This window comes from Eulemur rufifrons, chromosome 19, assembly GCF_041146395.1.
Source record: "Eulemur rufifrons isolate Redbay chromosome 19, OSU_ERuf_1, whole genome shotgun sequence".
In the NCBI taxonomy this organism is placed as follows: Eukaryota; Metazoa; Chordata; class Mammalia; order Primates; family Lemuridae; genus Eulemur; species Eulemur rufifrons.
In genome coordinates, this window is record NC_091001.1 from 66,605,697 (window position 1) to 66,629,540 (window position 23,844).

Below are 23,844 nucleotides of genomic sequence, written 5' to 3' on the forward strand. Positions count from 1 at the left end.
ACTGCTAATTAAACTCTGATATACTGTTGTAATATCTTCATTTCAGAGAAGTTAAAATGTAAAAAGATGTGTATCTGAGAAGTGAAATACAGTGTACAAAAGAGAAACAGATTTTTAATTGTCTAAAATTTAGCTGCTATATATAATTTTAAAAACCTGCCAAATGTCAGCAACTATATTACAATTTTTGTTCTTAGACATTACTTTTGCCAAACTAGTGCTGAGAAAACCCTTTAAAGTACCCTAAAGCAAAATTCTGACCAAACAGATGGCCAATGAGCAATCATCTATATAGCTATAAACAGATGTTGCTTCTATCATCCTGTACAGCACTTTAATCATCTGAACAGAATCACAGCAAGATAGAGTTTTAGATCTAAAAGGGCTCTTAAAGATTATTTCATTTAATATGTCGAAGGTAAGATTGAGAGCATTTAAATGGCTAGTTAACATGTCATACTGCTAATTATTGGCAATAAACATCTAGTGATTGACAGTTGCAGAATTGGGTAATTGATCAATGTTTAAAAATTAAAATTACTCTGGACTGGGAATCAGTAAACCTGGATTTTCACTGGTCAATTTCTAACTTTAACTAAACACATCTGCCTTAAAACCTGCTTTATAAGAAAAATCTGTATTGGATATTACAATTTAGGCTTACCAAATTCTGCAACTGTCAATCACTAGATGATTATTGCTTATCTATTGCATATGGACAATATGCTGTTCTGAAAACTTTAAGACAGGTTTAGCTACTTAGGACCTTTGATTAGGATAACGGGCTTGCTTTGATAGCTACTACATTTCTTTGATTCTAAAATGCACATTTTTTCTTGACACCTCTGAAAACTTATAAGTGATAGCATCTTACAATCTCTGTCATTCAGGTGGTAGTCAAGACATAGTTGTCTACCTGTAAATTGCTTAATATTTCTGATGACAATTCCTTGATGTTTCAGTCAACAACCACTTGAGTACTATTTGAAAAAGAATTATAACTCCAGGTTATTGTCTAAAAATCTTGGCACCTTCTGGTAAAGTAAAGAAGTGAGTATTAATGACTTGGAAGAAAATCCCAGAGACAGTTGTGGAGAAATGCTGTAATTCTGAGGTCCTCAAATATTTTGGTCTCAGAACCCCTTTATATGCTTAACAATTATTGAAGATCCCAAAGAACTTCTGCTTATGTGGGTTATATTTATTGATATTTGTCATTTGGTAAATTAAAACTGAGAAATTTATAAATATTTACTTTTTTCATTTAGAAATAGCTGTAATAACCCCATTAGCTGTTAATATATTTTAATAAAAAACTACTTTAAAAACAAACAAAAATTGAGAACAGGTATTTATTTGTGGGCTTAAAATATTATATTATATTTTTTCTTTTTTTTTTTTTTTTTTTTTTTTTTTTTTGAGACAGAGTCTCACTCTGTTGCCCAGGCTAGAGTGAGTGCCGTGGCGTCAGCCTAGCTCACAGCAACCTCAAACTCCTGAGCTCAAGCAATCCTCCTGTCTCAGCCTCCCGAGTAGCTGGGACTACAGGCATGCACCACCATGCCCGGCTAATTTTTTCTATATATATATTTTTAGCTGCCTATATAATTTCTTTCTATTTTTAGTAGAGGTGGGGTCTCGCTCTTGCTCAGGCTGGTCTCGAACTCCTGAGCTCGAACGATCCGCCCACCTCGGCCTCCCAGAGTGCTAGGATTACAGGCGTGAGCCACCGCGCCCGGCCAAAATATTATATTATAAACTTTAAATATAGAGCAGGTATATTTCAGGTTTTTCTATAATGGAAATTATACCTCATCTTTAATCATTTGTAAGGTCTTATTGTATTCTATGAACACAAAAAAGAAACCAAAACACAGAGTAACTATTTACTAAATATATATATTCATCATTCTAACTCACTTACCTGGACTGTTTTTGCAGAATGATCTGCATGATTTAAAGTTGTTCTATCAGCATCTGGATCAGACTCCGTCTGTCTCAGGGAAGTGTGTTTTTTCTTCGCAAGGTCTGCATCTCTACTGTATGAGTATCCAAGTTTAGAAGTAGGAGATAAACTCGGTTTTTTGATAGGTGATTCAGGATCTGATCTGCATTCTAAGGGTCTGGAATTCTCTAATTTTTCTTTCTCCAAGTTACTACTGATGTCTAAAGTCTGATGCTTTTGTTCGTCTTTGTCCTCACAGATAAAGGGTGGAGACATATCCTTTTTCTTATCACTACCGTACATGTCGCTTAATTCTAAAGTCTCAACTTTCAATAGTCTCTTCTTGCCTAACAAAACCTGTGCTTGGGTTGAATCTGTATTGGAACATATTCCAGGGTCATCGGATCCTGAAGTCCTTCCAGAGCTCTGCTGAGACTTTTGGGGTTCTATGTCACTTCTAGTCCTGCGACAGTAAGGGGAGGCTGTGCTTGGACTAAGGTGATCATCAGGAGTCTGATGCTCACTTTCTGACTCTCCAACCCCACTATCATGTACAAATACAGAGTCATCCTGCGACAAGAAGTCTACTGCTCCGCTGGTAGGCTGTTGCAGTTCAGGCTCCCGCTTCAGATCACTAAGCTCTGCATAAAATTTTTCTTGATCAACAGAACTGTTTGTATCTGTTTCATAGTTTCCAACTTTATATGTGCTTTTACTGCTGTTTTCCTCTATCTGAACAACATTTAGTTCTTGGCCACTGAAATGTGCCCTTATTTGATAGAGATATGTCATAACAGTCAGTTTGTCAGGAATTGCTAATAAAACCATATCAGAAGGTTCCAATAACCGGGAAATTCCTATGCTGGCAAATCCATCGTATGCCTTCAAAGGAAGGAAAAACAAAAGGTATATTGAATAGTCCAGATAATCCATATATTTTAAAATAGCAAAATTTCAATAGGCTTTTTATTGTTATTGGAGGGTACATAATGTTACTGATATTACGTCACAAGAAAAGAACAAAATTCTAAGAGTTAGAAATGGCACACGTTGGGTACAAACAAGGGAAAAATGTTTACTAAATAACAACTGAAATATTTTTTCCAATAAAGGAAATAAGAAAAAATGACAGTTAAATTTAAAAAAAAATCTTAGAATGGATTTTTGAGATAAGGAACTAAGGTATGAAGAAATATTAAACTAATCAATCCATCCTGAGCTTTATCATTCCTATCAATCTCTCGTTTCCATGGTCATGTAATTGCACTAATTTATGAAGAAAAAGCATAGCTAGATAAGTCAAAAGAACCACTAGATTATATAATATAAAATACAAATAAATGCGACTTAAGCCTAAAAACACAGAAACATTTTTTAAATGCTCAATTAAGATTGACTTTCATAATAAGAGTGACTTCATTTTTACTTCATCCATTTTGGAAAGAATGAAATGTTTTGAGTAGTACAGCTCATTTGAGAATGTAAGGCTGCATTGTATTACTTTTGTTCGCCTTTAAATGACTGTGGAACATCAGGTTTTTCTTGTTTTCAAGAATCAAAGCTGTTTCTCAATTTACAATTAATTATTACTATCCTGAAGTAACCCTTGAAAACAACATTGTGTTGCTAGGAAGCATTAAAAATATACAACTAGAGGTTTAGATATACTGTCAGAGAAAGTAAGAATCCTCTAGATATATTCTTGCTTTGGGATGTAAAATGTCTATTCTTTTTAACAACCTAGATTTAGGATCATAATTCAAAGTTTTTCTTAAGAGAAATGTTATGAAATTATATAACAATTTAGAAGGAAATCAGTCTTTTGCACTTACATGTTAAAGTACATTTCTACCTTTGAATTTAATCCTTGTCTCATATTCTTCCAGTAGTTTAATAAATGTAGTGGAGTAAGTAAGAAAGAAAATGAAATATAAATTGTGATACTAAAAACCTCTTCAATTTTCACAGCACTAGGCTTCATAATATAGGTACCTCAAAATATGTACTAGAGAGAATGGCTCAGTTGGTGTGCATGTATAGGCTTGTTTGTTATTTTACATGTTTTAGGAAAATTAAAGTCATTTTCTTCCTCATGTGTCTTCTTGACAACTTGATTGACAGACATCAATTGCAGACCATCAGGAAAAGCACCACAGGCAGTATTCTAAACATTTCCCAATTATCTAAAACACTGACATATTAGTTAAGATCAGATGTCACAGGTAAATATCTTTTTTTATTCAGCGCTTTTTACAGACCTGGGAAAATGATTAACTTCCTTGTGGGGAAACTCCTGCTGGTGTTTTGCTTCATGTAGCAATTCATTTTAGGTACACTAATTGCACTAAAAAACATTTAAAAACAAACCAGGTTTCTTGTAAGTGAGGTCAAGACTTTAGAAAAGAATTTCCCCACAGGTTAACCTCTTCTGCTATGGTGAACCACATACTGTCTTTTTAGCTGTTTGTGTGTGGAGAAAAAAGAGGTCTTCAAAGTAAATTCATGCCTATATGTTATTTCATGGGTAAGGAGGAGTCACTGCCAGATTTATTATGCATCTACATGTAACTTAAGACACAGGCATTGTTTCCTGTGCTACTTTAAGTTCAATCAAGGGCACATGGGGTCATTTGGGAAGAACTGTGTGAAGCTGAAGTAATCTGGAGGTAGCAACTGAGATATTCAATGTAGATATCAAGCAAGAAGTTGCAAGTGATAAAAAAGGAAAACTATGTAACCATTTATTGAATAGTGCAATGGATAGAATCATCAAAGTTACATGCCTTTCCAAAAGCCATGATTATCTGCCCTAGAAGACATAATTGAGAAAAATTTTTAATGGGATATTCTTCTCTATGTAGTAATATGCAAATCCAAGATACACTCACTATTATTAAGTTCATGAAAAACTAATGTAAAGAAGTGTGACCTAAGCCTTAATGAGATTCCCCATATTCTTTAAAAATATATAGGTAGGTAAAATCAACAATGTTTTCTTTTAAAAATTTTGAACAGTAAGTCGATAGCTCCACTTTATAAAAATAATGCTTTATTTTATAATGCTTATATACATATTTAAATTAGCCTAGCATTTCATTCAAATGCAAGAAAATGCAGGCAAAGAACTGTCATATTTAAGATATATTAATAATTTAGGCTGGGCGTGGTGGCTCAAGCCTATAATTGTAGCATGCTGGGAGGTGGGAGGATTGCTTGACCTCAGGAATTCGAGACCAGCCTTGGCAAGAGCAAGACCCAGTCTCTACTAAAAATATAAAAATTAGCCAGGCATGGTAGCATGTGCCTGTAGTCCCAGCTACACAGGAGGCTGAAGCAGGAGCATCATTTGAGCCCATGAGTTGGGGGTTGCAGTGAGCTATGATGATGCCACTGCACTCTACCTGGGGCAACAGAGTGAGACTCTATCTCATGCCCCTCCTCCCGCAAAAAAGTGTGTGTGTGTGTGTGTGTGTGTGTGTGTATATATATATATATATATATATCTTAATGAAAAAGAAGGCATTTCACTTTCATAGACATAGGATCTCCAAAATTATACAAGAAACAATTCATGAGAATGACTTACTTTGTAACATGCTCATCAGAAGAGTGATTTCTATAAAGAAAATTATACTGACTTTTACAGATTACTTTTGGTGACATATTTCGGTAAAAACTTGGCAGTTTTTAAATGTGTTACTCCAGGGCCAGCAATATGTATTTGTAAACAAACAAGAACTTTTTGATGGCTATACAAATTTTTGCTTTTAGAGAGCAATAAAGGTAAAAAATTGTTTTGAGGTTGTGTACAGTGGCCCACACCTGTAATCCTAGCACTTTGGGAGGCTAAGGCAGGAAGATCACTTGAGCCCAGGAGTTCGACATTATAGCTATGTTCATACCAATTAAACTCACCTAGGTGACGGAGTGAGACCCCATTTCTTAAAAAAAATTGTTTTGATTCAAATTCTTCTTTTATTAATGAAAAAATTAATGATTAATTCATTAATTAATGAAAAACAAGGCATTTCACTTTAGTAGACATAGGCTATTCACTGAACTTCTATCAAAATTGAAGACTTTTTTTAATCACTAGTGGTTTTAATTATCTAATTTAAAGTACGTTAAAAACTTTAGACCAGAGATTATTAACCACTTTGTCCCATGACCCTTTTTGGCAATGGATCCCTCCTCAAAATAATGTTTTATGTGCATAAAATATATAGAATTACAAAATAAACCAATTATACTGAGAAATACAACTGTAAAAATATTAGTTAAACCAAATTTGGGAACCAGTAATATATGTGCCTTTTGTGAATGCATTAATTAATGTAATTTTGAAGAAGAGATAATCCTAAAAGGTATTTGGAGATATCTGCAACAGCTATAGCATGATGTGAAAATATCTGTGATTTCTAAAGGTGACATAGTCTCAGGCATGGCTAATACTATTATGGTTTATTGCCTAAGCTTATAACTGAAGGAAAAGCTAAATTTCAGTTGAACAATTATAAAAATAAAATGGGCTGGGCGTGGTGGCTCACGCCTGTAATCCTAGCACTCTGGGAGGCCGAGGCGGGTGGATCGCTCAAGGTCAGGAGTTCGAGACCAGCCTGAGCAATAAGCGAGACCTCGTCTCTACTAAAAAAAAAAAAAAAAAAATAGAAAGAAATTATCTGGCCAACTAAAATATATATAGAAAAAAAAAATCAGCTGGGCGTGGTGGCGCATGCCTATAGTCCCAGCTACTCGGGAGGCTGAGGCAGTAGGATCGCTTAAGCCCAGGCGTTTGAGGTTGCTGTGAGCTAGGCTGACGCCACAGCACTCACTCTAGCCTGGGCAACAAAGCGACACTCTGTCTCAAAAAATAAAATAAAATAAAATAAAATAAAATAAAATAAAATGTATTCTTTCCCCCAACCATGTTCAAGGACCCCCTGAATTTTATCCACAGATCATAGATTAAGAACTCCTAGTCTAAGCAACAATACATTTCATTAGTTTTTCAGATGAAGAATTCAATTCAGTGCAAAAGAACATTGAGTACCTACTGTGTGCTGAGTTAGGTGCTTCCCTTGCTGTGTACAGAAAATCACACTGTATTTGCACTGGATTAAACAGATAAATCAGTCTATAGCCACAGTCAGCTAGCCCTGGGAGGGTCCAGCAACTCAGCCCTACACAGCTGCCCTGATGGCTAAAAGGATCAATACCCATCTCCACCCCCTCACCAATACCAGTTGGGAAGCCATGATCTCAGTATATTAATTAATTATATAGAAAAATACACAGTCATGTGTCATTTAACCATGGGGACACATTCTGAGAAACGCATCGTCACGTAATTTTGATGTTGCGTGAACCTAGATGGTATAGCCTACTACACACCTCAGTATAGCCTATTGCTCCTAGGTTACATATCTGTATAGCATGTTACTGAATACCAGAGACAACTGTAACACAGTGTTAAGTATCTGTCTATCTAAACATATCTAAACATATAGAACCTAGGCACTCTCTCTGGCTTCCCATTAGGCTCTTGCTTTCATCTCTTCCTAATATATTTTTCTAAACTTACATAATAGTTATGGCACACCAGTTTGGGGTACATTTTTTTAAAGCTAAATCTTAGAATAAAAGGAATATGCTTTAACAAATATTTAACTGGTTTGGTTTGGTTTTGTTTTGAGACAGAGTCTCACTCTGTTGCCCAGGCTAGAGTGCCCTGGCATCAGCCTAGCTCACAGCAACCTCAAACTCCTGGGCTCAAGCAATCCTGCTGCCTCAGTCTCCCGAGTAGCTGGGACTACAGGCATGCGCCACTATGCCCGGCTAATTTTTTCTATATATAATTTTAGTTGTTTGACTAATTTCTTTCTATTTTTAATAGAGACAGGGTCTCACTCTTGCTTAGGCTGGTCTCGAACTTCTGACCTTGAGTGATCCTCCCACCTTGGCCTCCCAGAGTGCTAGGATTACAGGTGTGAGCCACCTTGTCCGGCCTATTTAACTGTTAATGAAGGTCATACACACATTATAATCTGATGCCAGCCTGGCACTTGTGATCTTTAAAGTCCAAGGCAAATCAGAGTAGACCATTCATCCTATTTGAACTGCAGGAAGCAGACAACTTTCTGTGAGCTATAGTTATGACTTACAAAACAGCCTCACTTTCTCCAAATTAATAAAAACCTGCAGAGAAGCCAAAATTGAAATGATGTATTTTTTTTCCTCAGCAATTCTTACCTTTTTGTTGTTCTCTTTAATATCTTGAGGATTCAGAGACTTGTAGTCACTGAGGGAGAAAATGGCACAGTGGGTATAGGCAGTATTTGATAAAAACAGCTGTTTTTAAAACAAACTGAATCTAAAAATTTGACATGCAATAATACCAAAGAGTAACTAGCAATTTCACAGCAATTCAATCAACAAAACTAATAGTGTGGAAAATTAAGGAAATAAATAAATAAATAAAAACAGTGATTACATGTTTCATTGCCTGAAGCTTTCCATCTAAAAGAGAAGTTAAGGCACGGGACCAGAGACTAGCCTTGACAACCAAATTTACCATGAGGTAATCCCTCGTTGTCAATGTACAAAGAGCTACAGGCTTATTTGTCTCATCTCATTTTAACACTAACACAATTTTCATAATAATTTGAAGTCAGTTCTTTGTATGAGATTAAGGAGAAAAACCATTTTCTTTAAAAAGAGAAAAGATTGTTTTTAGGCATCAAGAGGAAGAACCTTTCCTTCTGGCATACATTTCTTCTCTCAAAAAGCAAGAGGTATGGGCAATAAAACAGAAACATAAAGTTATGTATTTCAGGACACATGCTAAGAAATTATTTTATGTTCTTTTTTAAAATGTCTATTATTTACAAAATATTTATAGGGAATGAAAAATATTTCCACTTACATTAAATCTGGTCGAAAGTGGTGTAATATTGCACAGAAAGATAAACCATTTCTCCATGATGTAGTAAAATTGGTGATTTTCACTCCCCGGTAGTTTTTCGTAACTTCTTTGCACCATACAAGCAAAGACTGACTAGCATTTGGCTTTTGCCCCAAAACAGGACTTGGTATAGGACTTGGCTAGAAAAAAGAAAAAGAGGAAAACATTTAAAAGAATTTAATGGAAGATGAAAATTAACATTAATTGACCTAACCAGATCATTTGAATTCTTTGATGTCAGTTTAGGTCCTTCGAAACTGTCAATTCATGACAACTATAACCTCCAAGAAGGAGACCATAAATCTTAAGTTATTATCTTCAGTTTTAGCCCATGGCATTTGCCTGACAAGTATGCAAGATTTTAAACTTATACGTAAGAACACGCCAAGAGCTTTATTGACGGAAACATCATGTTAAAGTAGTTAAATATTTAAAGCTGAATGTGTAACTCTCACACCCAAAAAATTTTCTCCAATGCAATCATGTATAAATATGGTTCCTTTTTGACTAGATTAAAAATAATGCACTTTGAAATCTAACTGTAGGGTAAATTTTCAGTAGTGGAGAGATTAAAACCAACCTACGTTTTTAAAATACAGTAATCGGCCGGGCGCGGTGGCTCATGCCTGTAATCCTAGCACTCTGGGAGGCCGAGGTGGGCGGATCGTTTGAGCTCAGGAGTTCGAGACCAGCCTGAGCAAGAGCGAGACCCCACCTCTACTAAAAATAGAAAGAAATTATATGGACAGCTAAAAATATATATAGAAAAAATTAGCCGGGCATGGTGGCGCATGCCTGTAGTCCCAGCTACTCGGGAGGCTGAGACAGGAGGATCGCTTGAGCTCAGGAGTTTGAAGTTGCTGTGAGCTAGGCTGACGCCACGGCACTCACTCTAGCCTGGGCAACAGAGTGAGACTCTGTCTCAAAAAAAAAAATAAATAAATAAAATAAAATACAGTAATCATATATGTATTTTAAACAAATAACACAATGATAATATATTCAAAGATTCTTCTTATACATGAATTTAATGGTGGCAAAACAGTTTTAGAGTTATTTACAACAGTCAGGTGTTGGTAGCAACAACACACAACAATATATATTTTGGATATGCTCAAAATATCTTTTAATTATCACTGAGAGCTACTTTTGAATATGAAGTGAGTTAGTTGTATGTCTATGTTTTAAATTTTAAGCATATATTTGTCCCCATGTTCATAAACTTAAAAGAACAATAATGATAATAAAACTAAGACTATGTAAGATTTTATTCTAAACTTTCATTATTCTTAAAACCATGCCATTTTTTCTTCTACTGAATAATAACTGCATTTTGTGATGATAACTTTAGGGGCTGATACAATGGAAAACTATACAGAAAACTACTGTTTCTGGCCTTTAAATCTTCTATTAATTACAAGTGCTAGCTATGATAAAATTTAGACATAAAATAGAGGCCCTTTAAAATAGGGTAAAAGGAGAACAATTATTAACATTTATCCCTAATATCATTTAAGTTTAACAAACTATTCTTATTAGACTGCTTTAAGAAAGACCAATGATGCCCCCACTTGACAAAAGTATGTTAATGCCAAACAATTAACATCATCAATCCACATAATTATGATTTATGCATTCACTGCTTCTGTGAGAAAACTACTAAGAAACACCAAGGATGTAACTTCTCATTTTTTATTAACTGCCAGATTAACAAATTATTACATAAACAACCATAAATCTAGCAAAGTACTACTGTTCTTTAATCACCTCCACACGGTCAATGCTGAAAAATTCACAGGTCATAAAAATCAACAAGTTTGGATCAATTCTACTTAAAATGAAGGAGGTTAAAATGGAATTCCCAATATAGTAAACATACTTTAAAGTAAATACTAGCTCTTTTAACTAGCAATCTAACATGTATAAAAATAAACTATTAAGTATCTTTTCACCTTTTCTGCTGTGACTTTCAAATCCCTCTAGTCACTTAACCTGTAAATAGAGTGGAGAGTTGTCTATGGATAAGCTAAGGGATCACTGAACTAGGCACAGACATTTTTTCTTAGGTTTTTCTATTACTTAAAGAACTCTTTATTAAAATGTTTTTCTATATCAAATTATATTATTAAGGCATTGATTTATTCCAAGCACGTACATGGGCCAAATAATCAGCAACTATCATTACATCGATTCATTTCAATTGTCTGTAGCATGTACGTGGGTAATGTATAAATGTCATTATCACCATATGATCTAGAATGGCTTTCTATATATAAGAATTAAGGAAAATATATCTAGCAATGCCATTATGATTATGAATATATCCCTGTTTCTAAGAAGCCTTAATATGAAAAGTCTAGAAGAACTAAACCAAAATTTGAATTGGTTCTAATACAAAAGCATTGTATTAAGGGGTGCTTAATGTACTTTCAACAAAGAGGTCATAGGCAATTGAAGAAATTTTGATGAAATTACAAATCAAATTTCTTTGGTTTGCAAAGAAAAAAAAATTAAAGTAGAGCCATTGCTAAATGAATCATTCACCCCGAAATTGATGACCTTTCATCTAATATTTTGCAGAGGGTCACAAATAAATTAGCAATTAAATCATTTTAAAACCTTTAGTATATAAGAGGATGAAATAGTTTGTTCCTTGTTACAGCCAGCCTTTGATCTTACAACAGATGCAACAAGTTACTTGGCTTCTTTTTATCTCAGTTTCCTCTTGTAAAATGGGGATTATAATGGTACCTGTCTCATAGTGTAACAAGATCTGCCTCACTTTTCTCCTGCCCATGATCTCTCTGATTATAAATACCACTCTCTCCCTTGAACACTCTCAACCACAATGATCTTTTTTTATAAACAACTGATAACCAACTTATTGAAATACTTAATAGTTGACTTAAGCATCTGCAATGGTGACTTCAACCTCAACTGTTAGGTCAATATTGGTGGAAGGAACTTGTTCAACAATCTTAGAAGGACGGTGCAAGTCAATGAGTCACTTGTGGATTCTCTTCTGGGAGCGATCCCATGTCTTAGAACTTTCACCACAAGGTGTTTTTCTTGTAGTGATTTTCGAAGTCTTGGTATGCATCCAAACTGTCTTTTCTCTTTGAGATTCTTCTTTTACTTCTCTGATCAAGTCAGCATACATCTTCACCTAAGACTTTATACTGCAGCTGGTTTGGGTAATTCTAATTCAGTAAATCACCACCTCTGGCTCCACAAGTGTTTTTCTTTAAAAGCCATGGCTGCAGCAAGGCTTCCTGACCAACTTGTTACTTGGAGATAGCGAACAGCTGTGAGGGTGTGTGTGTGTGTGTTGTGTGTGTGTCTCCACAGCACCTGCGACCATGTCTTTCTGAAAAAAGAAACATACTGACCTCTTTGTTGTTCTTTGGATATTCCGGACACATTCCGACCGTAGGGCCTTTGCATAGATTGTTCCATTTACCTGGTGCTCTCCTCTCAGATATCTGCATAGTTAACTCCAATGCAACCTTCCCCATTAGGCCTATTCTGACCACCCTACTTAAAAATGCAACCCATCTCCATCACTCAACCCAAACCCAGCACTCCTAATTCCCCTTACCTTGCTCTATTTTTTTGATAGTATTTACCATCTTCTTATAGTCCATATACTTTATTTATTATGCTTATTGGTTAATATCTGTCTGCCCTCACTAAATAAAAGGTCCATGAAGTCAGGAACTTTAGTTTGTTTCATCTATTAACCTATCCCAAGTGCCCAGAACAGTATTACTACCATAAAAGTATTATCAGCATTGAATTCCTGTTCTTGGAGTCTCCTTTGAAAATTTCAAAGGTCATGAATTTCTTCAAAATAATAAAAAGTTTCTTTCTTTCCTTCTTTTTTTTTTTTTTTGTTTTTTGTTTTTTGCAAACAAAGCTTTAACTAGAAAATAATCTTGACACCTTGATATTCTATGTGCAAAATAGGGCACTTGCAATGTTTGGTAATGTATCTATTTCTTTGGGTTTGGTGAAAGTAGAAGTTCTGAATTACCTTGTAATTTATTACCTTCCAAAGATAGGAAGACATCAAAATCTGTCCATAAAAGGTAGAATCGAACTTTCAAATACAGATAATTTTAATCCATTATTTCTGTTAACAGCAGATTAAATGCAAAAGAATAAAGCCATCTAGTTATTCTTCCTAACAATGACAGTAAGCTTCTCTTTCAGAAAACCTAGTCAAATAACTTGTTGCAAAATTTCCTGAATTTTAATACAGCAATTTTCATTCCATTGTTTCTGTTCTACCCCTCTGACTACAGTTTCTTTCTCTTTTGCTGTCTCCCCTTCTTCCACTGATGCAGCCATATATTCCTCTAGATATTGATTGCTCTAAATAGTTTTCTATCTCTACACTTTAAGCCGATTCATTCCCAGGATTCCAACTATCACTTCCATATAGATGATTCCCAATATATTTATAGTTCAAACTACCTCAAGTTGACATGTCCTTCCTACCATATAAACTTCAAACTCAATATGCTCAAAATCTTAATTATAATCTTTCCTTACAACTTGCTTATTTTCATTTTGTTTGCAAATGATACCGCTATTGTCTCATTGTGTAGACTTTTAATCTCAGAATCACCTTTGAATTCTTTTTTTTATTTTTATTTATTTTTATTTTTTTTTTTTTCATCTTGTTATGGGGGATACAGAATTGCAGGTTACATACGTTGCTCCTGTACCGCCTTTCCCCCCAAGTCAGAGCTCCAGGCGTGTCTGTTCCCCAGGTAGTGCGCGTTGCACCCATCATGTAGGTATATATCCCTCCCTTCCCCACCCCCCCTTCCCGAGTCAGCACTTTCAAGCGTTACCATTCCCCAAACGGTGCACAATGCACTCATTGTGTAGGCATACCCACATCCCCTCCCCCACCCCCCACCTCAGTCTGATATCCAATTGGTGTCGTTCCCAGATTTGTATTTAGGTGATGATCAGGGAAACCAATTTTTCTGGTGAGTACATGTGATGCTTGTTTTTCCATTCTTGGTCCTTTGAATTCTTTACCTATTATTCACCTTCACCTATTATTTCTTACTGGATAATTTATGGGTATTTTTGTAAGGTTTGGTCCTATTTTTGTAAGGTTTTTATTATTATTTTGCTTGGGTTATCATAAAATCTTCCTTACAGGTCTTCCTTCTTCCAAATTCTCACTTATCTGACTAATTGTCATAAGCATGGGCCTTTTTTTTTTTGAGACAAGGTCTTGCTCTGTTGCCCAGGCTGGAGTGCAGTGGCATGATCATAGCTCACAGCAGCCTTGAACTCCTGGGCTCAAGTGATCCTCCTGCCTCATCCTCCCAAGTAGCTAGGGCTACAGGGACTATAGGTGTTCACCACTATGCCCAGCTAAATTTTTTTTTTTATATTTTATTTTTTTTGTAGAGCTGGGGTCTCACTTTTGCCCAGGCTGGTCTCAAACTCCTGGCCTTAAGCCATCCTCTCACTTTAGCTCGGGAAGTGCTGGGATTACAGTCATGAGCCACTGTGCCTGGCTAGCATCAGTCTTGTTAAAGCACAGCTCAAAGTCTATAATGGCTCTCAATAACATACAAAATGATAAGCATTGAATACTAAATCTTTTTCAGTGTGTTTTCTCTCTAGGATTATTTACCATTCTTTAAAATGGCTATGCTTTCCTGCCTAAACCCCAGCTCCCCCACCTCCAATCTTTGGTCATATGGATCATCACCTCCACATAGATTATCTTCTGTACCAAGTACAACTGCTATAATTCCACTCTGCCTTCAAGATTTAGTCAAATGTCATCTCCTATATGCAATCTCCCAATTCCTAGTCAGTAGGGAGTCCTTTTCAATGTTCCTTTGACTCTGTATCTCTCTTTCAGCACTTACTAGATTTTTCTTTTACTACAATACATTCAATACAATATATTCAGTTCTTCTCTCTACAAAAAAGCTTACTAATTTTTCATTAATTCATAAAATATAAACTGAGCACCTACTATGTGTCATATACAATGTTAAGACCTTTATATGGATTAGTTCATTTAATCCTCACAATTCCTTTGAGATAGGTCCTCTTATTTCCAATTTACGGTTGAGGAAGCTCAAGTTATACAGCTAGGGAGCAGAGGAGTTAGAATCTACACCAAGATGTTCCCACTCCAAAGCCTGTGATTTTAAACAACATGCATTTTACATTTCAAGATAATGCAGCTTTAGGACTTCCCCAGAAACTATAAATTTCTTGAGTCTACCAAATACCTTGGTCAACCTCTTATCTACTTCAGAGCTTAGATCATTGTCCTGTGTATTTTTAATTAATTGATTCAAAAAGGGCAACTGATCCAAACAATTTACACCTCAAGAGTATTCTGTTAATAAAATCCTCTGTCCATTCTGTTAGATTTTAGATTATCGGCTAGAACTAGAACAAAAGCTAATTAAGTCCAGGGCAATAAGATTATACACTACCATCGCCAAAGTTGTAAGACAGCTTGGTCTCTCTACTATCGACTCTTAGAGGCTTTCCCCAATTACTGCAAATCACATTTGAAGGAACTTTGGATATATCTTAGCATTTTCTGAGTCCCCCAAAACAGGAGAAGTAAGAACAATAAGAACACTTGTATCTGTACTGGTCTTAATTTTTTTCAAAGTGTTTTCATTTATATCACTTTTGTATTCTCATAGTAAAACTGAAGTTAGGCTTTGTTATTCTACTACTGGGCAATCAGAAAGATTATACCATAATTAATGTATATTGGAAGGAACTTCCACTTAAGGATTACCCTTGCTCTAAACACAATTTTTAAAAAAGTTTTACAAACTATTTTTTAAAAAACTTCTAATAAACATCAAATAATTATCTCCAAGTCAAGACATGGAGAGACAAGAAAACTAGAGAGTAAGTGAAGCTGTCAGTGCTGTTTTTACAATGGTTGGCCAGGAAGAGTGAGTTGAGAGGTAGAGCTACACTTTTTGTGAACTCCCAATAGCAACACGAGCCCTATCCCCTACTCCCAAAGATAGAAAAAAATGAAATATAAAGATGAGAACAAAAATAATAAAATAATAACTAAGAATACAATAGAGAAGATCAGCAAAGCCAAAAGTTGCTCTTTGAAAAGACAAAGTCAATTAAACGTCTAATATGAATAACCAAGAGAGAAAGAGGGAAGCAAATTCCTAGAAAAATATTGCTTACTGCAATAGATTCAAGAAAGAAACAGAAAACCTAAATAGTTCTATAACTATGAAAGAAATTGAATTTTTTTTTTTTTTTTTTGAGATAGCGTCTCACTCTGTCACCCTGCGTAGAGTGCAGTGGTGTCACTGTAGCTCACAGCAACTTCAAACTCCTAGGCTCAAGTGATCCTCCTGCCTCAGCCTCCCAAGTAGCTGGGACTAGGACATTGAATTTGTAATTAAAAACCTTTCCACAATGAAAATTCCAGTTGGTTTCACTAATAAGTTTCACCAAACATTCATTTAAGGAAGAAATATCTCCAGTACTACATAAATTCTTCCAGAAAACAAGAAAAATGGGTTTATTCCTTAACTCATTTCATGGGCCTAGTCAATCTTTATACCAAAACTCACTAGGAAAAGGCAAATTACAGGAAAATCTGTTAGGAATATAGAAGCAAAAGTCTTAATGAAAATATTAATAATTTATAAAAAAGGATAATACATCAGGAATGCACATTTGGCTTAACATTAGCAACTCTACTGAGGTAACTTGACAAATTAAGAGATTATAGGGAAAATATTATAATACTATCATCTAACTAGATTCAGAAAAGCATTTAATGAAATTAATATCCATTTATATTCTAAAAAATAATCTTAGCAAACTTGTAGTAGTATAGAAGCTTCCTATAAAAAAGATTATAGCAAATATTACAATGATGAAATATTTAAAGTTTTCCCTTTGAGATCGAGAATCTATCACCACTTTTATTCAACATTGTACTGGAGGTCCTAGCTGGTGCATTAACGTCAGAAAAAGATATAAAGGTATACATATTAGAAAAGAAAACCATAAAACATTATTTACAAATAATTATATATGTAGAAAATTCAAAAGAATTTATAGATAATTTATTAGAATTAATAAGAGAATTTAGCAAGGTTGTTGGATATAAAATAAGTGTATAAAACCAGCTATACTCCTATACATTAACAAAAGTAGAAACTAAAAATTTGAAAACCATTCACAATGGCATAAAAAAATCAAGTACTTGGCACAAATCTACAAATAATGTACATGACTGCTATGAAAAAAACCATTAAGGTTTATTGTGAGTAAGCAAATAAGACCTAAAGAGATAAAGAGATATACCACATTCATGGATTAGACTACTCAGTTTTGTAAAGACACCAATTTTTTCCAGGGACAAAAGGTTAACCAACAGGCCTAAATTCTTTCTCCATGAGGAAATGACCTCAAATTTACCTTCTTCCAATACCATTTCCATGGAAATCTATTGGACTATGCTCAATGTAAGAGGTCAGCTGTATTAACAGGAAACATTATTTATTGTAAAACTGACCCCAACTTGGTAAACTGCATCTATACTTGAAGGCCTACGAATAAACTATAAATGCCTGTTGAAAAACAAAGGCTGCAGCTTCCCTAAGCTTGGTATGATTCATGTAACCAAGCATGTCTCTTGGGAGACCTGACAGTTTAGTGTGTGAGCTGATACAAGATCTTATATCTTACAGGGCAGAGTGGTCTACACTTACCCACCTGGTCTTGTCACCTTACAACTGAACAGCTAAAGGGCTAAAATGTGGCCCAGCATATCTGATGCTATAATGCTAACATACTATATTTCATATCCTTAAAGTTAAGTAAAGCTGGGGCCAAATAACTATACGTATTTTTCCCCAAAAAGGGTTTGCAGCCAGAATATACAAAGAACCTCTAAAAATCAGTAAGAAAAGGTCAGGTCAACCAAAAGAAAGATGGGCAAAAATTGAATTTGCACTTTATAAAAGAAGAAATCCACATATCCAGCAAATATGAAAATTTGCTCTGTCACATTAGTATTCAGAGGATTGTACAAGGTACTACTGCACAATTCTCCCAAGAAGGGCTGAAATTTTAAAAAGTCTTTTAATTGAGATAAAATGAAATTGTAATGTAATTAAAAATACCAAGTGTTGGCAAGGATATGGAGCAAAGGAGCTTTCTTATAGGGCTGATGAAAAACTTCTGGCATCATCTATTATGCTAAATTTGAAAATGTACATATTCTATGACACAGCATTTCCTAGGTTTATATCCTATAGAAATGCATGCTTATAGAGAATAGAATACATGTGCAAAAATGTTCACAGCAGCACTGTTTAAAATTTTCCAAATCTTAAAATAACATTAATGTTCATCAATGATAACATGGGTTTCAAAATTGTGGTCTATTCAGGTAGTGAAATACTACACACACACACACACACACACACACACGAAATATACATGTTTAATCCTAAAACATAATACTGAACAAAAGAAAAAAGGTACAAATATGTATATACCATATGATTCTATTTACAGAAAATTAAAAACCAGTCAAAACTAAACTGTATTGTTTAGGAATTCATGCTTGAAACTATAAACCCAGGAACAAATTGATTACTAGAAAATCATGATACCACAAGAATTAGAACTTTGCCAACACCCCAGAAGCTGTCCCATTTTTGTGCCCCTTCTCTCCCAACCGTTTTTTCTTCCCTGGAGATAATTGCTGGTGATATTAACAAATGTTGTTCTTTATATTGTGTAGTCAAATGTGACAACATTTAGAAGATTTGCATCAGGAGAATCAATATTTTCCAAATGAACAATGCATGTTGTTATAAAACTACAACATCAATAAAAGTTGCAGTTGAAAATGCCACAAAAGCCAATGTATGGTTTCAGATTCCACATAGCAACTAACTTAAACTATCACTTGTGAGTTTTGGTGCAGTATCAAAGAAGACAATCTCCAATTATTTGAAAAGCATTAAAATTCTCTTTACTTTCCTAACTATGTATCTGAGCAAGGTGAAATTTCCCTCATAGACTAAAGCTAAAACAACACAGTACAACAGATTGAATACAGAAACTGTTTTCTATTAAGCCAGACATTAGACACTGGCAAAAATGAAAAATGATGTCACCCTTCTTACTAAAGTGTTTTTATTTTGGGAAATATAGTCATTTTCATAAAAATACTATGTTATTTATGTTAATATGCAATGCAATGGTTTAAGATTGTAATTTTAAATGAGTCAATATACTTTAAAACTTTCTCAGTTTTAATTTCTAATATTGTAAATATCAATAAGTATAACTCACATAAGCAAAACTTCTTTGGGATCCTCAATAACTTTTTAATAATTTCTTTTTATTGTGGTAAAATACACATAATATTTACCATCTTAACCATTTTTAAGTATACAGTTAGTAGTGTTAGTATATTCACATTGTTGTGAAACAAATCTCTAGAACTTTTTCATCTTGCAAATCTGAAACCCTCTACCTTTAAACAACTCTCCTTTTCCTCATCCCCATTGTCCCTGGTAATCATCATTGTACTTTCTGTTTCTATGAATTTGATAACTTTAGATACCTCTTAAAAGTACAATCATATAATATTTATCTTTTTGTGATTGACTTATTTCACTTAGCATAATGTCCTGAAGGTTCATCCATGTTGGAGCATGTAACAGGATTTCCTTCCTTTTTCAGACTGAATAATATTCTACTATATGTATGTATATGTGTATACATATTTGTTTCTACATTCATCCATCAATGGACATTTGGGTTGTTTCCACCTATTGGCTTTTGTGAATAGTGTTGCTATGAACATGGGTATACAAAAAAATCTTTGAGACCTTGTTTTCAATTCTTTTGGGTATACAGTAGTCCCTCTTATCTGCATGGATATGTTCGAAGACCCACAGTGGATATCTGAAACTGTGGATACTACCAAGCCCTAAATATGCAGTACCATAGTTTTTTCAATCTGATAGCCAAGATGGCTACTAAGTGGCAAAGAGGCAGGTAGCATATAAAACATTGATACACTGAATAAAGGGATGATTGACATCCTGGGTGGACTGAGAAGGAGGGTGTGAGATTTCATTACAGTAAAAAGAATGAGGCATAATTTAAAACTTACGAATCATTTATTTCTGGATTTTCCATTTAATATTTTTGGATGACAGTTGACTGAGGGTAATTAAAACCTCAGAAAGCAAAACCACAGAGAAGGGGGGACTACTGCATACTCAGAAATGGAATTGTGAAATCATATGGTAATTCTATTTTTAATATTTTGAGGAATCATGATACTGTTTGCCACAGCACCATACCATTTTACATTCACACCAACAGTGCATAAGAGTTCTAGTTTTTCCACATCCTCCCAACGCTTCTTATTTTCTGGGCTTTTCTTGGGGGGAGGGGATAATAGCCACATGAGTGGGTATGAGGTGGTATCTCATTGTAGTTTTGATTTGCATTTCCTAATGATTAGTGATGATGAGCATCTTTTCATATACCTCTTGGCTATTTGTATGTCTTCTCTGGAGAAATGTCTATTCAAGGCCTTTGTCTATTTTTGAACTGAGTTGTTTAGTTTTTTGTTGTAAAGTTTTAAGAGTTCACTATTATTCTTAAACCCCTTATCAGATATAGTATTTGCAAATATTTTCTTCTGTTTTGAAGAGAAGAAGTATTTTCACTCTTGATTGTGTTCTTTGATGCACAAAAGTTTTAAATTTTCATGAAGTCCAATTTGTCTATTTTTTTGTTGTCTGTGCCTGCAGTGTCATATCTAAGAAATCATTGCCAACTCCAATGTTATGAAGCTTTGCCTCTAAGTTTTCTTCTAACAGTTTTATAGTTTTAGCTCTTACATTTAGGACTTTGATCCATTTTGAATTGCTTTTTGTATATGGTGTTAATTAAGGGTCCCACTTCATTCTTTCGCATGCGATATCCAGTTTCCCAAAACTATTTGTTGAAAAGATAGTCCTTTCTCCATTAAGTGGTCTTGGCTTGCTTGTTGAAAAATCATTGACCTTATATGTAGAGGCTTGTTTCTGGACTCTCTATTGTATTCCATTGGTCTATATGTCTGTCTTTATGTCAGCACAACACTGTTTTGATTAATGGAGCTTTGCAATAAGTTTTAAAATCAGGTAGTGTAAGAAGTTTTGTTCTTTTTCAGGATTATTTTTGGCTATTCAGGGTCCCTTGAGATTCCATATAAATATTAACATGGGTTTTTGTATTTTTTGCAAAACAGAAATCAATGGGACTTTGACATGTAGATCTCTTTGAATAGTATTGACATATTAACACTATTAAGTTTTCTAAACCATGAACATAAAATATCTTTCCATTTATTTATGTCTTCTTCAATTTCTTTCAGAAATGTTTTCATCATTTTCATTGTGCAAGTCTTTGGCCTTCTTGGTAAAGTTAATTCCTACGTAATTCTTTGTCATGCTATTGTTAATGAAATTATTTCTTTAATTTCCTTTTTGGATTGTGTGTTGTTAGTATATAGAAATGCAACTGATTGTTTTTTGTTAACTTTGTATCTTGTTATTTTGCTACATTTGTAACATTTTTTTGGTGGGATCATTAAGGTTTTCTACATACAAGAATTTATCATCTACAAACAGATTTTTATGTCCTCCTTTCTGATTTGGATGTCTTTTATTTCCTTTTCTTGCCCAACTGCTTTGGCTAGGGCTTCCAATACTATGTAGAGGATAAGTGGCAAGAGTGGGCATCCTTGCCTTGTTCTTAATCATAGAACAAAAGTTTTTGTCTTTCACTATTGAGCATGACATTCTTTGTGGGTTTTTCATATATGGCTTTTATCAAGTTTAGGTAACCTCCTTCAATTCCTATAATAGTTTGCTGAGTGGTTTTTTTTTTTTTTTAATCATGAAAGGGTATAGGATTCTGCAAATGCTTCTTCTACATTGATTGAGATGATCACGTTTTATCTCCTTCATTCTGTTGATGTGGTGTATTACATTGATTGATTTCATATATTGAAGCATCCTTGTATTCCAGGGATAAAGCTCACTTGACCATGGTCAATAAATATAATTCATTTAATATGCTGTTGAATTTGTCTAGCTAGTATTTTGTTGAGGATTTTTACAACAATGTCCATAAGGGATATTAAGTCTGTAGTTTTGTTTTCTTGTAGTGTTTATCGAACTTTTGTATTAGGGTAATGCTGGGCTCATAGAATCAGTTAGGGAGTATTGCCTCCTTAATTATGTAGAAAAGTTGAGAAGAACTGGTGTTAGTTCTTTTAAATGTTTGGTAGAATTCACTGGTGAAGCCATTAGGTTCAGGACTTTTGTTTTTTGGGAGATTATTTTTGATTACTGATTCAAACTTCTTAATAGTTATAAGTTTATGCATATTTTTTATTTCCACATAGTTTAGTTTTGATAAGTTTTGTATTTCTAGGAATTTGTCCATTTCATTCTAGGCTGTCCAATTTGTTGGTGTAAACTGCTCACAGTACTCTTTCATAACCCCTTTTATTTATGTTTAATAGGTAGCCATGTCCCTATTTTAATTTCTGATTTCAGTAATTTGAGTCTTCTTTTTACTCTTAGTCTATCTAGCTAAAGTTTGTCAATTTTGTTGATCTTTTCAGAGAATCAACTTTTTGTTTAATTAATTTTCTCTATTATTTTTCTATTCTCTATTTTGTTTATCTCTGCTCAGTCTTTATTACTTCCTTCTGTTATCTTTGGGTTTAATCTGCTCTTTTTGTAGTTCCTTAAGTTGTAACATTAGGTTGCTGATTTAAGATCATTTTTATTTTTATTTTTTTCCTCCACTGGAAAATGATTTTTCCCACCAGCTGCACAAACTGTTCCTGACATTAAGCTCCTTCTTCCTTTACAATCTGATCTTCCTAAAGTGGTCCCATAAATGTCCTCTTCTCCTCTACAGTCTGGAAGTAGCCATGGTCAAACTTGGAGGTGGTATTGATAAAATTAAGGCCTATCTTTTTCAGAGATTGGTGCCCCTATCCTCCACATTGTTCAAAAGTCAACTATAATTACTGGTAAGAAGGGACTCCTGTAATTTTGTTATTTGTTTTCTACACATCTTAAAGCTTTTTTGTCCTTCATTTCCCGCATTACTGTCTTCTTTTGAGTTTAGTTGATTTTTGTAGTGAATTGTTTAAATTCCTTTCTCATTGCCTTTTGTGTATATTCTTTAGCTATTTTATTGGTGGTTACCAGGAAGATTACTTTTAATATCCTAAAATTATAATAACATAATTTGAATTTATACCAGTTTGACTTCAGTAACAAAAACTCTGCTCCTTTAACAATTCCATCAACACTGCTTTCATTTGTTGATGTCACAAAATTATATCTTTATATACTGTTTGTCCAAATAGAACTTTGCATTAATTAATCTACTGAAGATTTATTAGAATATGCCTTAATCTCTTAAATTAATGCATTCCTTTAAGTTATTTAAAAAACAAAAGGTAGAGTTGCACACCATTGTTACAATAATACTAGCCTTTTTTAAAAAAATAATAACACTAGCTTTTATAATTGCCCATATATCTACCTTTACTGAGATCTTTATTACTTCATAGGTCTCCTAGTTACCGTCTGATACCCTTTCATTACAACCCCAGGATTCCCCTTAGCATTTGTTTTTCTTTTTTTTTTTTTTTTTTTTTTTGAGACAGAGTCTCGCTCCGTTGCCTGGGCTAGAGTGCTGTGGTGTCAGCCTAGCTCACAGCAACCTCAAATTCCTAGGCTCAAGCAATCTTCCTGTCTCAGCCTCCCAGTAGCTGGAACTATAGGCATGTGCCACCATGTCCAGCTAATTTTTTCTATGTATTTTTAGTTGTCCAGCTAAT

The 23,844-nt window shown here is 34.3% G+C and overlaps 1 protein-coding gene across 13 annotated transcripts in view; it reads right to left on the bottom strand.

Moving 5' to 3' along the window:
• Positions 1–23,844, bottom strand: part of EHBP1 (EH domain binding protein 1) — a 322,545-nt gene that overhangs the window by 90,515 nt on the left and 208,186 nt on the right. For 11 of the 13 annotated variants that reach the window (XM_069494642.1, XM_069494650.1, XM_069494641.1 and 8 more), the window contains 3 exons: positions 8,868–9,046; positions 8,195–8,243; positions 1,925–2,827 (listed from right to left, as the gene is read on the bottom strand). In XM_069494642.1, coding sequence (XP_069350743.1) covers positions 1,925–2,827; positions 8,195–8,243; positions 8,868–9,046 — 1,131 coding nt within the window. The remainder of the gene's footprint in view (positions 1–1,924; positions 2,828–8,194; positions 8,244–8,867; positions 9,047–23,844) is intronic. The other 2 variants (XM_069494652.1, XM_069494651.1) reach the window with 1 other exon arrangement.